This window comes from Pteropus vampyrus, unplaced genomic scaffold (assembly GCF_000151845.1).
Source record: "Pteropus vampyrus isolate Shadow unplaced genomic scaffold, Pvam_2.0 Scaffold68, whole genome shotgun sequence".
Lineage (NCBI taxonomy): Eukaryota > Metazoa > Chordata > Mammalia > Chiroptera > Pteropodidae > Pteropus > Pteropus vampyrus.
The window spans coordinates 3988024-4002496 of NW_011888849.1; the positions used below are offsets into that span (position 1 = coordinate 3988024).

Consider the following 14473-nt stretch of genomic DNA (forward strand, 5'->3'; position numbering starts at 1 on the left):
TTTTAACGTGCCAAAGGAAGATGTTAGTACCATCGCACAGCTCCTGGGCGCCCTTTGCCTGGTGTGGTGTGGTGTGATGCCTCCTGACATCCAATGAGGCAGCCCGGCTTAGGAGGAACTGTCATTAAAACACATTTCACCAACTACAATTGGAAAATGAATTCATTTCAGTAATTATTATCGTCACTTGCACTAAAGTTTATAATTATGAACTTTTTATGATTATTATTTCTCTAACTGGATTAGCATCTTCTTCACGGAAAGCAGGGGGCCTGTTCATAGTAGGCCATATCTGCCACAGTGCCTTGAATGTAGAACTTTCACGGTCAATATAGACTTGTAAAGGTAGCACTAAAACAAATATTTGATAGCAAAGAAATGCACATAAATCTGCTCCAATCTTGGCCTCTGCTTTCTATTCTCTTTCCACTAGTAGAAGGTCACCTACGTGGCCCTGTCAGTACAGAGAACTGCCACTTTGTGATTAGAAAATCATAGCCATTTTGGACCTTTGCTTGAGAGTCTCACTATTTTTACAAATGAGAGGAGCAGCACTCCACATTACATAGCTCCAGAGTTACCATCCATGTCGTCAAGCACATGAATGATGCCTCCTGGAGCTGTCTGTAGGGGCTACCCTACATCAGAGGGACAGTCATTTAAAAAGCAATTTATTGATTACCAAATCCATTTTAAGACATTAACAGAAACAAAAGTTTGTCAGTTCACTTGCCATCTGACTATCTGACAAATCATTCTTTCCATTTTTCCTGAAATTTTACACTCCTCATTTGTGTACATCATTGATACATAGCCGTAGTCTAGATAGTCTATCATTTTATACTTTGTTCTTTTTTCTCTTTCAAGGCTACAGTATAAGTTTGTCTGTGCTGATATAATCCTTGTCATTGTTGATGGCTTAATTATTGCATCAAGTGGATTATAATTAATTATTTGACCACTCAAAAATTAGCTTATTTATGGTGTTTTTACTATTATAAAGAATGGCCAAAAAGCAAAGGAAACTCTAATTTATTCATTTTGACCTATGGGTCAGTTGCTATGCCACATAATTATCTCATTTGTTCCTCTTAACAATTACTTATGGAACTGAGACTCAGACTGCTTAAGTAACTCAATAAAATGAGCTAATGTTTATTGACCATTCAGACACTTTGCTAAGAACTTTTCATATATTTTAATTTGTTTCTGTTTAATTATTTGCTTTGGAATCTTTTCTGTGTTATTTGTAGAGCAAAGTATCAGGTTTGTTTTGAAGCTAGGTGCTGCTAACTCGTAAACACAAATTTTTTTTCAGGTCCCAAACCAGTTGTGTTCCTGCAGCATGGCTTGCTGGCAGATTCCAGTAACTGGATCACAAACCTTCCCAGCAACAGCCTGGGCTTCATTCTGGCAGATGCTGGTTTTGATGTGTGGATGGGGAACAGCAGGGGGAACACCTGGTCTCGGAAACACAAGATCCTTTCAGTTTCTCAGGATGAATTCTGGGCCTTCAGGTATATATGAATTAAATTATGACAGGGGTGTATTTCCTTGGTTCTTAACGCAGACACACAAGGAGGCAGACAGATGGGTAACTCAAGATCATATGACTTGGGAAACTGATGCATCATGAAAGGTTTTAAACATTTTTAGGAATTTAATAAATAGCAGTAAGGTAAATTATAAGTAAATGAGTACATTTAAGAATTAGATTCAATTAGGAATTTTTAGTTATTTTGGCATTCCCGGTGATGTGGGAGCTGCTGGGTAAATTGTGTCCCATAACCTTCTTCCTTCCTCCATAAACATGTATTCCAAATGTTCACGATTCGATATCTAGAAATTTTCTTTTTCTCTCTCTTGCTTCTGGCTCTACCTCTTAATCACCATGTGAAATTGGGCACGTTGCTTAAATCCTCTGTGTCTGTTTTCTTTATGTAAAATGGAGATGATGGATACCTATCTTATAAGGTTATTGGGGGATTAAAGGAGAGGATGCAAGAAAAGAGCCTGGTGCATCATAAGTGTAAGAATTGGCTCATCCATCTCCTGATGACAAACATGTACACACTCACATGGGTGTTGGTACCAGGTATAGAGACCATGCTATGGATCCTCCAGACTTGCTTCCCATTTGTAATACCAGAGCCTACCTAAGGACATGAAATACAAGAATGAGAGCTTTTACCAATGACATGTATAAGAATATATTTATTGTCACATTATTTGTAATGGTGACAAATTAAAAACTACCAGATGTCCATCAGCAATGAATGGACAAGTAGATGTGGGATATTTACACAATGAACAACCTACAACTATGTGCAACACTTTGAATGTAGCCCAATATAGAAGAATACATAGTACTTGATCCCATTTATAGAAAGTTCCAAAATGGGTAACACTAGTTTATGGTGTAAAAAATGAGGAGAATGGTTACCCTTGGAAGGCAGATTAAAAGGGGGCCCATGGGTTTCTGCAGTCTGGTAATCTGGGGATTTTTTTTTGTGCTAAGTCATGGTTTACCCAGCTGTATTCAGTTTGTGATAACTCGTCAAACTACACACTTATTATTTGTGTACTGTTGTATTTGTATGCAATGTCTCAGTAAAAGATTTCCATTTTTGGGTTATAGTTTTGACGAAATGGCAAATTATGATTTACCGGCTTCAATTAACTTCATTCTGAATAAAACTGGCCAACAACAAGTATATTACGTGGGTCATTCTCAAGGTACTACAATAGGTATGTATCTAATAAAGATTGGAAGTTTCTATAATGTATGATCACAGAGTTTGCATTTGTTCTGAAAAGTGAAATATAAAAGGTAATGTTAGCTCCAATATAGTTTTATTTATTATTATTTTTTTAATGCCAAGCAGAAATAACGGTTAGGGAAAGAACAAGGAATTTGGGTAATATTTCATCTTCTCTGGAAATTCTGACTTTAATGTTGTATAGTTCTCTTGAATTTAAAAGACTTAATATAAGCCACAGCCTATTACGTATTTTTCTAGTTCAGCAATATGAGGATGTGAGAGGGTGGAAAACGAGAAGATTTATAAGTTCAGGGACTTCCAAAAAGCAAACAAGAAAGTACACTGACTTTTAAAGTTAAGTGGAATAAAACTAACTACAAAGATGCCATGTTATAACTTAAATAGTTGTTCAAAGTCATATGCATTTTTTGTTTATGCTGACTATAAGAGTAATGTGTGTTCATTGTAAACAAAAATAGAAAATTTATCAAAGTTTAAAGAAAATAAAAATTACTCATAATTCTAGAGAACAAGATTTCCTCCGACTGGGAACTAGGAACCTGTCACATAATTTATATAATTCCCCTTTTAGTGTTTACTATGACTAATACCTTTGTGTTCGTATCACATGATCTCCTTAGAATACATTCCTAGAAGGAGAATTAACTATATGAGATGTATAAATGCTTTTAAGCGTCTTGATATATATGGTTACATTGCCTTACCCCTTTGCCAGTTTGAGAGGCCACAAACAAAAAGTAACATGGATACATTTGCCTTTCTTATTCATTAAGTTTAGCATTTTTCTTCATTTACATTCCTTCTTCTATAATTTGCCTACTTAATGTCCTTTGCCCGACTGCTTTCTAAACTGACATCCTAGGGCCAAGTTTAAGGCGAGAAGAGACCTGAGAGGAAGAGAAGAGATAGTTTGATGCTAGGGCTCTCTAAACGTGTGTCTCTTGGTCCTTGGCGATTGATTCGAATACCTCTGTAAATTGTTCTTAGGGATGGGGGAGGAGCAATGGGGGAATGGGGCTGGTGGGGCTGAGCTGTTAGAAATATAATCTTTCCTTAGCTTGGTTTACCTTATTAAAGGAATAGGAAACATCTAGTTTTAGCAACCTAGATTTTTTCCAGTGCATATCTAGGTTGAAAATGGAAACAAGCACTTAACAAATACTTGATTTACTAGTTTAGTCAAACTCAGCATTTCTGTGCATAGTTCAGAAACCCCCATTTCAAGTGTTTGCTGGCATGTTTCTCAGGTTGCCACTAGAGAGCATCATGCACAACAGCCTTTGCCTTTTCAGAGAAAGTCCCAGAAGATGGAATTCCTGTTACCTTCCTTTGTTCCTGCAGGTTTTATAGCATTTTCACGGATCCCGGAGCTGGCCAAAAAGATTAAAATGTTTTTTGCCCTGGCTCCTGTGGCTTCAATCGACTTCTCTATTGGCCCTATATTTAAAATGGCACGAATACCAGATCTTCTCCTTAAGGTACTTGAAACTGCCTCCCCGGCTCCCGTTTCTTTTTCAGATTTGAAGAATTGGCCATTAGAGAGAGAACCTGTGCTTTCCTCCTCTGTGCTATCAGTGGAAAGTGGAATTTCTTCTTCTCTCTATGGTTTTTGTTACCCTCCTCACCCCTATTTCCAGATCCTGGGGAATCAAGGAACATGTATTATTAATTCTACACCTGAGCTCTGTGTTCTCATGGTTAATATATCAGTGCAGATCTCCACCCATCACACAAAGGAGCACGAGGAAGTCTGGGAGAGGCAGCTTAAACCTTCTTGGAGTTGTCTTTTATTCTGCCTAGTGAGTTGGAGCGTAGGAGCGGGCAGGAGATGGGAGACAGGCGGTACACCATTCCCACATTCTTGACCCTGACCACACTGACGCTGATCTAAAGACACCGTTACTGTATTTTACAATACACAAGCCAGTAACTTCTTTGGGGTCAGCCCTAGAACTAGGTGACCCTCGAAGAGCCATGTGACCCCCAAGTTCTGTTCAATGAGGAAGCCGTTTTTATGAGGAGTTGAGAGTCAGCTGAGGCCATGTGATCCATTATGCATGCACTACACATGTTTCATGTTTATGCACACACACACCTACACAGGGAATTCCATACAGGAATATATACTTAAAATCAGGTATAGCATATCTACTGGTCATTTAAGAGACTTTCACAGGAAATATAAACTGTACTTTGATCTCAGAATCTGACTCACCTAAGATAGTATTCTCTGCATACGTGGCCAGACATGCAGATAAGATGTGACCTTCTCAAACCTAATTAATGTTTAATGCCTTGGGTAATAGAAGCATCTAATTTCATTATAAACAAATCAGAGATTACAAATAAAGTACCCTTTAACTGCGAGGGCTTCTCTTAGTGCCTTCCTCGGAATTAATCACAGTGCTCAGTTTGGAGTCTTTTCCTAGAGACCGCGTGGGTGAATTTACCTACATATGTAGGTCTGGAGAGAAATGTACTGTTTTGTTTTAATGTAGATGGCATCCAGCTATATATGTTGTTCTGCAGATTGCATTTTTCACTCTTGGAGAGCTATCATTTTAATTCATAAAACTCTATCACATTTTTTTAAACTGCTGCATAGTAAGTTTTCCATTACAAGGAACTTCTTCTTGAATCAGACACCTGTGACAGACATTCAGGTTGTTGCTCATTTCCTGTTGCTGTATCTTTGTGCTCCTTTTTATGGAGAACTGAAATGGCTATGCCATAGGAATGCTTTCAATTTAATTTAATCCTTGGAGATTGTGATTTAGTAACTTTGTAAAACTACAAACTCCTGCTCCCCACCTTGGAGATGGTATTTTGTTAAATCTGGAGTGGGGCCCAGGATCTGTGATTTTACTAAACACCCTACATGATTCTAATGCAGGCCAAACAGATTGGTATTTGGGAATCACTATTCCAGACAAATGTTTTATAATATCCTGGGAGAATGACAAAGTGAGAGTAAATATTCATAAAAACTTTGAATTAGCGGCTCCAGAAAGTATATGTTGCTTCCATGAAAGCTGAGTATCTTCTTTCTCAGAATGCAAAGGTATACACTATAAAACATCAAAGTTGACACAAGCAGACCTGTAAGTGTGAAAGGTGAATTTTTCTATTTCTGTTATACTGTTCTGTTTTGACATAATTTTCCGTGGAGTTTGCCGCTATAGTGTTTGGGTAACAGTTCTGAAGTACCCACATCCTTTGTCAGACTTATTATGATTTAAGTCAGTGAGGCATCATCCTCTTAAATTGTTTTTAGTAAAGAACTTAAAAAATATGTACATTTATTACATGTAACCATAATGCAGATTCAAAGCCCAGAATTTTAGAAACCGTTGCCTTCTCATGTCATGTGATCTTCTCGGTGTATTTTCTCCCCAGCTAATCTTAGTGCAAGTAGTCTGTAGAAAAGCAACATTCAAGGAGACTTGGTATCTGTTTTTCGATATTGATTGTCTTCAGAAGACAAATAACAGGCTATATGTAAGTGGACCAAATTTGCCCAAAGAAGTGTTGAATATGGTCCATGCAACATTTTAAAGTTAAATTAGTTGCATCTTTTAAAAAGCAGGGTATTTAACATTGAAATCTTGATAACTGATTATTTTTTGGGGGAAAAAGGAAGCTGTGAACCACTGAGCAGTTGCACGCATTAGGCTGAGCATAAGCTTTCCAGTGCTCCAGTTCTCACCATTCCTTAATCATCACTTTGGTTTGGACAGGGAGCTATTCTCTATTTCCTGTTTTAGTCATTTACATTTACATGCCTGTCTGTATTAGTTTGTTAGAGCTGTGAAGAAGAATCTGTTGCATGCCTCTCCATAAGCTTCTGGTGGTTTGCTTGGAATTCCTTGACTTGTAGAAGCATCACCTCAATTTCTGCCTTCATCTTCACATGGCGTTCTCCCTGTGTATCTGTCTCTGTGTTCAAATTTCCCCTTTCTATAAGACAGCCAGTCATATTGTGTTAGGGCCCACCCTAATAACCTCATGTTAACTTGATTACCTCTGTAGAGACCCTATCTCTAAATAAGGTCACAGCTGAGATACTGGTGATTAGGACTTTAATGTATCTTTTTTGGGGGGTGGGGTGGGGTAGGTGGGTAGACACAGTTCAACCCATAAAACTGCCTTTGTAGGTGTTCGAATTTTTCATTCCTGCTTGTCCTTTTAGAGGGTAGATATCAGCAGAAGTGTCGATTATAAGGGGGCAAATTTAGATTCAAAATAAGGAAGATCTTTTTCCTCTTTCCTGTTTCACCAGTATGTGAAGATCTGCCTTGAGGATATAGTATACAATGTGTAAAGAAATGAGTGTGACTGTGTTTTAATATACTTTATTTGTAAAAATAGGCAGCGGTGGCAGAGGAGGAACAGAGTTATTGTTTAAGGGGACAGAGTTTCAGTTCGAGATGTTAAGAGAGTTCTGGAGATGGATGGTGGCGATGGTTGCACAACAGGGTGAATGTACTTAATGCCACTGAACTGAACGCTTAAAAATGGTGACAGCAGTAAATTTCAATACACATTTCAGCAGTGTTATGTGTGTTCTACCACAATTTTAAAAAATATTAAAAAAACAGTAGACATTGGGCAGGATTTGGCCCACTGGCCAATAGGATCGCATTAGATGTATATGTCCTAGGTAGGCACATTGCAGACCAACTAGTTTCAAATCTTTCTCAGAAGTCACTACCCATCCATCCAAGTCAGATGAAACTCTTTGGGGATGGCCCTGAGCTGAGTGATCATGAAAGCCATTTCCCACTGTAAAAGTCTGCTGTCAATTTATTTGATTTTCTGCCTCCTTTTTTTCATTTGAGGCTTTATACATCTGTAACATTTGCTTCTGCCTTAGCAAACATATTGCGTAAGTACCCTAGTGAGAGCACCCACTGGTCGCCATTTCTTTCCTGAGGCCATCTGTGGAGACGCTTGGCACATGTCTCTGCTTCTAAGGTGGGTCATGGAGGCTTGTGTACCAGAATGAAATACTGAGATATTCTTGGGTTTCTTTCTATTTGTAGGACATATTTGGGAAAAAAGAATTTCTTCCCCAGAATGCAGTTTTAAAGTGGCTGGCTATGAATGTTTGCGATCACGTCCTCCTGAAGGAGCTTTGTGAAAATATCTTTTTTCTTCTGTGTGGATTTAATGAGAGAAATTTAAATATGGTATGTATGTTTTTAATAAGACTTGCTTTAAACTTCCCGTGATTTCATTTTATCTGTAAATGTGCTTATTTGTGTTGGAGGATGTGGGAGAAGTAGGAAGGACATCATCAGAGCTGTCATTTAAGAGGTGCCTGGAATACCTAATGTGCTATCCTTGGGAGAGGCATTGTCAGCTTGCTACCTTGTACCTCTGTGGAAACTATTGAATGAGGAGATGTGTCATAACTTGAGTCTCAATATTTATATTTGTTCTAGTGATTTATTTCTTTAAAAAATTATGAAGTATGTTTAAACTTGAAATGGCCATTTACAAACACGCACACGCACACGCACACATGCACACATTTATTTATTTAGTAAAATGTAAACCCTTCGCCAGCAATATGCTGGTGTTTCTAAATATATTTATAGTTGTAATGTTGCGTTTTGAGAACAAGTTTTAAAATTCTGGAATGGATGCTCTAGGGAATTTTTAAAAAGTGATATTAATTTTTCTTGTTCCTGATGATAAAAGTAAGTTATGATTGTTATATAAAATTTTGGAAATTTAGAAAAGTATAAAGAAAAAAATAAAAATGAGCTGTAATCTTAACCCAGACAATCCCACAGTTACTGTGTTGCTCTATTTACTTCATATGTTCTCTCTGTGTGTGTAGTTGTACATATTTTTATAGGACATATTTGTAGTCAAAGAATGTTTTGCCTGCTCTCGATCTCATATGTTTGAAATGTGGCTCTGTAGTTTTTAATGCTTTGAAGTGCAAAATTTGTTTATTATCAATGCCTTTTTAATGCTTTTCTTATTCTTTATTTCAATGTATTTGCAGTCTAGAATATCTGTGTATATAACACACTGTCCTGCAGGAACTTCTGTGCAAAACATGATACACTGGAAGCAGGTAGGCATTCCAGAAGTGCGGCTGGGGCATGTGTCAAATCAGCATTAGAAAGAGCTGCGCATCTCGTGAAGCACCTCTCTGTGAGTTCTTCCCAAACAGAGAGTGAAAATTTGAACTGGTGTCCTTTGCCAGAGTCCTGGATTCCTGCCATTGTGTGTGTGTTGCTTTTGTTATCCCCCCTGGGACAAATTGTACTGTGTGTAAGTTTACCAAACAGCTACTGGCGGTTGACTTTCCTTTCTTTCCTCATCTCAGCCTTCTGTCAGTTTTTCATTGAGTCCTAGATTTATTTTATTTCTGTGTTGCTTCATAAAACAAGGTTCTAGAGTAGCTTTGGAGAAGGTGCTCTTTCAACATTAACGCATGAGAATAATACGCCTGAGACATCAGTGGATAAACCAGAACTCAACCAATCATGGATTTAAATGGGAGCCACGAACTTTTAAAATAGGGTTTGGTTGTTTTATCACATATCACAAAAGTAATGCGTGTTCATTCATTCTAGAAAATTTAGAAATTACACATAGGCAAAAAAATAATTACAGTTCTCTTAAGATTAAAAAATAAAATTATTCTGTAATCCTACACAGACTTAGAAACTGTGTCCCCAGGGATTGAAATGTCTCTGCGTTCTGCTCTCTACCTCTTGCGGCATGTCATTTCAGAAAGAAGTCATTAAAGGTAGAGAGAGAAATAATAGTCGTAGAAACAGATTAATTTGTTTTCTTTTACTTAGTCTTTTATAACTTGCTTTTTAAAAAACCTAACGATATGGCAGGGACTTATTTCCACCTCAGGACCTATTTTTGTACAATTTCCCCCCTCCCTTCTTTTTAAAGGTGAAATAACTTACCATTTAAGCTCCAAACCAAGATGTTAAGGGTGTCTTGGATAGCAATTTCCAAACATTGAGCAGTCACTGCCTGTATTAGAATCACATGAGTTGCCTTTAAAAGTACACCTTTTAATAAAATATTGTTTAAGAAAAGTGAGGAGAGTTGGGTTTGTGGCAGAGCTGCTGGATTGGCTATAATTCGGGCTTTTAAAAGCAAAGACTCCTGTGTCTCATCCCTAGAGATTCTAATTCATTTGTACTGGAGAATCTCTACTTTCATTTTTTCAAAAACAACTTTGTCAAGGTATAAGTGACATATGGTATTCAAAGTGTATAATTTAGTATGTTTGGACATAGGTATATGCCTGCACAATGGTCACCACAATCAAGACAGTGAACGTATCATCCCCCAAAGTTTTCTCATACCCTCTTTTAACACCCTCTTCACCCCCTCCCCCTCCATCCCAAGCAACCACTGATCTGCTTCCTGTCACTATAGGTTAGTTCGCATTTTTTAGAGTTTTATATAAGTGTATAGTATATATTGCTTTTGCGTGGCTTCTCTCATTCAGTGTAATTATTTTGAGATTCATCCATGTTGTCATGTGCATTAGTAGTTTATTCCTTTTTGTTGCTGAGTGGTTAGGATTTGTATTTTTAAAAAATTCTGCCCAGTAGCTTCTTCTGCCCAACTGGTTTTGGGAACCACTGATCCAGGACATCACTGGCGCTTTAGTACCCTTCCTCAGCTGTCCCAGGAACCTTGTCTGTTGGGAGGGCTGGGGTTCGCCTCTCCATGGGCTCATCCCTAGGGAACCAGACAGAATGGGGCCTGAGGCTTTTAGCCCTTTGTAGTGGCTATATAAGGCCCAGTGTTAAGTGTCAGCAAGTCATTGCGAGAGTTTCCTGTGGCTTAGGCGAGGGGATACAGGTAGTTCAGGACACACTGAAGAGCACGCCCTTACTCTGAAGGAGTGTCCTGAAACCTTCAACAGTCCTCAAATTCTCAAATGTTAATTCAGGCCCCTGCTTTTCTCCTTAGCCACATTTCTGTTTATGGTCACTTGTTTTCTTTGTATACCCTGTCACCAAAATACCCCTACCCTTTTGAGCATTTTTTTACCCTTACCTAATGGATATTTTTCAAAAAGGCCCAGTTTCTGTCACCACACTTTTGCGTGGAAGATGGCAGAGCTCAGTTGAAGGCAGATGCTGAGCTACCACCAGCTTAGCGCCCATAGCAGCCCACGTGTCATATGCTACACGCCTCAGCAAAGTGCAAATGACCACCGGACCTCACCTTTCAGAGGCCTTTGGGAGTGCGGAAGCCGAGGCTGTCACACTTCTCCGTTGTGTGTTACAGGACGGTGTTAGCTGACGCCCCGGTATGGCAGGCCTGCACTGGGCGTGGGGTCTGCAGTAGAGCTCTTGGATCACTGCCATCCGGGCTTCTGCTCTTGTTCCAGCTCCTTTTAGCCAGCAGCTGGCCGGGGTCAAAGGCCGCAGGCTGAGGTTCAGAGTACTGCTCTCGGACACTGTTGTGGTTTTAGGTTCTAATCATATTGGAATGTGCCTCATGCACATTTCTGAAGTCCAGACTCACTGCAGAAGGCGTTCTGTACTTTTCCTCTCACCGTGTCACCCCCTTGTCAAGCTATTTCATAGGATCTTCTTGATTCTCCCTCTTCTGGTCTGTTGGCCAGGGGCTGCCACTCTCTGCCTGTCAGGGACATGCTGGTGTAGGCTGCCGTGGTGCCTGCTGGGGGAGGCTTCTGCTAAAGGTGTTCAGGGCCTGGGCAATGGTAGGTTGAGGGCTGCCATTCAGGTGTGAAGTTTAGGGGTTCCCGTGGTAGAGGTTTGGGGGTACCCTTCAAGGCCATTTTATTCATAGTACATTCAGATTTTTACTATGTTTAACTAGCAGGATTTTTTTATTTTTATTTTTTTATTTTTTTTATCAGTTCTAAAACCTAGTCTGGGCTTTTAAATTTAGTTTACGAATCCTATTCTCCTTATAAACCTGACAAGTTTCAGAGACAGCCCTCTCCCCCGCCCCCAACGTCCCAACGTTCCCACGTCCCCCAGGACTCTTAATACTATCTCTAGCACCCTTACTGGCCCTGCCCAGAGCCCAGGTACTTACTCCTATTTGAAGAAGGCTGGTTCTAATATATTGTTACAGTGTTGTTCAGAAATACTATAGGGTGCTATAAAAACTGCAAGTTCTTGGGGCTACCCATGACCTATTCAAATTCCTGGAGGTATGTCCTTGGAGTCTGCATTTTAATAAGTTCCTCATTTGATTCTGATGTTCTTTATTGTTTGAAACTTACTGCTTAAAAAAAAATGTACATTAGGTAGGCTCTTTAAAACATTGTAAAAAGACATTTAATATAATTTTATTATACCTATAACATTCATTATGAAATTTAAAAAAATATGCGAGTACAAAGAAGAAAATAAAGCACTCATATGTCCACCACCAGGGATAACGACTATTAGTATTTTGATATTGTAGGGGAGTTTAAAATTTTCCTTTACCCTCTTCGGGTTTCTTATTGGGACTGACATATGACAGATTAGTAGGAAAAAAGCATATGAATTTTAGTTACATGTACATGGTGGCCGTCACAAGAAAAATGGAGACCCAAAGAAGTGACTAGGACTAAGTGCTTATATACTAGGGTGAACAAAGAATAACAATTTTGGAAAAGCAATTAAAATAAATCTGAGCAACTAAAGTAAATGAGGATATACTATTTTTTTAATGAGGTCTTTTTGTGCAGATTTCTCTTGGCCTCCCGTTTCTAGTAACAAGAATGTTTCTTCCTCCTGGTATAGGAATGGCTTCTTTCACATGGGAATTTTATCTGCTTTTACAAAGAAAAAGGAAGGTCAGAGTGCCTTCCTTGTGTCTGCTGTTTTTCAGGTGTCTCTGACTCAAAATAATCAATATGGCCAAAGCTGCATATTTTGTGGTGGCATGTTCTAAACTCTCCTGATGTAATCTTATAAATTTTTTTGCATAATTGTTTCCATTACCAAAGTAGGATCAAACTGCATGCATGTTTTGGTAACTTTCTTTTTTATTTAATTAAACAGCAGGTTTGTTAGATATAAGCTAAGTTGCTGTATCAGAGATATAATTAGAGGCCAAAACACAGGCTCTAAATAAATAGTTTGTTTTTCTCATAACAAATACAGTCCAGACATCAGTGGCACAGGATTGTAGTGGAGCGGGTATGACGGTTGCTCCTGGAAGTCACTCAGGGTCACAATTCCCTCCACACTACACTGTAGCTCTGCTGTCTCTGACTTGCTGTCCTCTTCTGCTTGGTTGAAGCTGGGTTGCCTCTGTTTGAGTTCCAGCTAATAGGAAGGAAGCACACCTGGCAGCTATGTGCTTAGTGAAAGTTTGAGAGATTCTACTACTGAAAGGAAGAAGGCAAGAATGAGCACCGAGGAGCAATTAGCAGTCTCTGCCACAATCAAAAACACCTTTCCAGATCAATAACTAAATTTTAAAACATTTATAACCAAGGATAGTTTTTCTTTCCTTGAATTATTATTACTTACTTTATTTTTTACTGTGATAGCACTTTCTTTTTCTTTTCTTTCTCTTTTCTTCCTTCCTTCCTTCCTTCCTTCCTTCCTCCCTCCCTCCCTTCCTTCCTTCCTATGCAATAGTAAAACATTGTGGGACAGATATTCTTAAATTAGACATCTGTCCTTTTAGACAAATTATTTTCTTAGGGTGCAGTGTAGAGGTAGACTTAGTGGTCAGGGGTAGGCATATCTGTAAGACTTTTGATACCTATTATGGTGTAGAAAGGTTGAAACTTTACATTTTTATTACCATTCAGTACCTAAAAATAATTTTTAAAATGTCACTTTAAAAACCATCTATTTTAGTATCATAATATTATAAGCATTTCTTCCTGTCTTTATCCACATATGATTATTCACCTAAGTGTAACCATAAAGCTAACTCACTTTAATTTCCTGACTTTTTTCCACTTAATGTTATTTACAAACATTATTCATAAACAGTTTTTTTCTTTCTTTCTTTTATTATGTTTATAATTTATGAAAGTGGCATATTGTTGTGTACACTGATCTAACATAATGTATTTAAACAAATATCTATTATTGGACTTTAGCTTATTTCCATGTTTTTGTTACTATAAATAATCATCTTCACATTTCCCTACTTCTGAGATTCCCTTTCAAATAGGTAGTTTGAAATCCTCTGACTCTGAGCACAAAAGTCAGATTTAAAAGTTCAGTATGGGCTCTAAGCAAGTTTCTCCTTTATATTCCATACTCACTCTGGGTGTTTTATATAAATGCTGAAAGGCATATGTGAGAAAGTGATAAACTGTCTGTCTACAGTGGCAGAACAGCTTGCATTGATATATTTTCACTGACAGCTAGAGTACGAGCACAGATGCACTAACAGGTGCTGTAAATCCATATTTTGTTCTGCTTGTTAAATATGCTTCAGATATTTAATATCTGTTCTTTGCAATGGCAAAAGCAGACGCTAAATATTTCTCTTGTAGCAATCTCCTGTAGTTTATAACCTCACACTGTCTTTTATTACATTAAACAGTAGAATTTTATGCAATTGACAAGAAATGAAACCTCACAGATAACCAGTTCTCATAAAGAATGTCTAGGTTTTCCCTCTCTACCAGACGCCACCCTCTAGCCAAAGCTTAAACAGTTTCCAATTCATTTTTAGCTTGCCAATTTTGGAGTTCATTC

At 38.3% G+C, this 14473-nt stretch overlaps 1 protein-coding gene across 1 annotated transcript in view; it reads left to right on the forward strand.

The window, feature by feature from the left end:
* Nucleotides 1-14473, forward strand: part of LIPA (lipase A, lysosomal acid type) — a 29882-nt gene that overhangs the window by 12230 nt on the left and 3179 nt on the right. The window contains exons 4-8 of the mRNA XM_011361605.2: nt 1319-1517; nt 2639-2748; nt 4125-4261; nt 7826-7972; nt 8800-8871. Of these exons, the coding sequence (XP_011359907.1) occupies nt 1319-1517; nt 2639-2748; nt 4125-4261; nt 7826-7972; nt 8800-8871 (665 nt within the window). The remainder of the gene's footprint in view (nt 1-1318; nt 1518-2638; nt 2749-4124; nt 4262-7825; nt 7973-8799; nt 8872-14473) is intronic.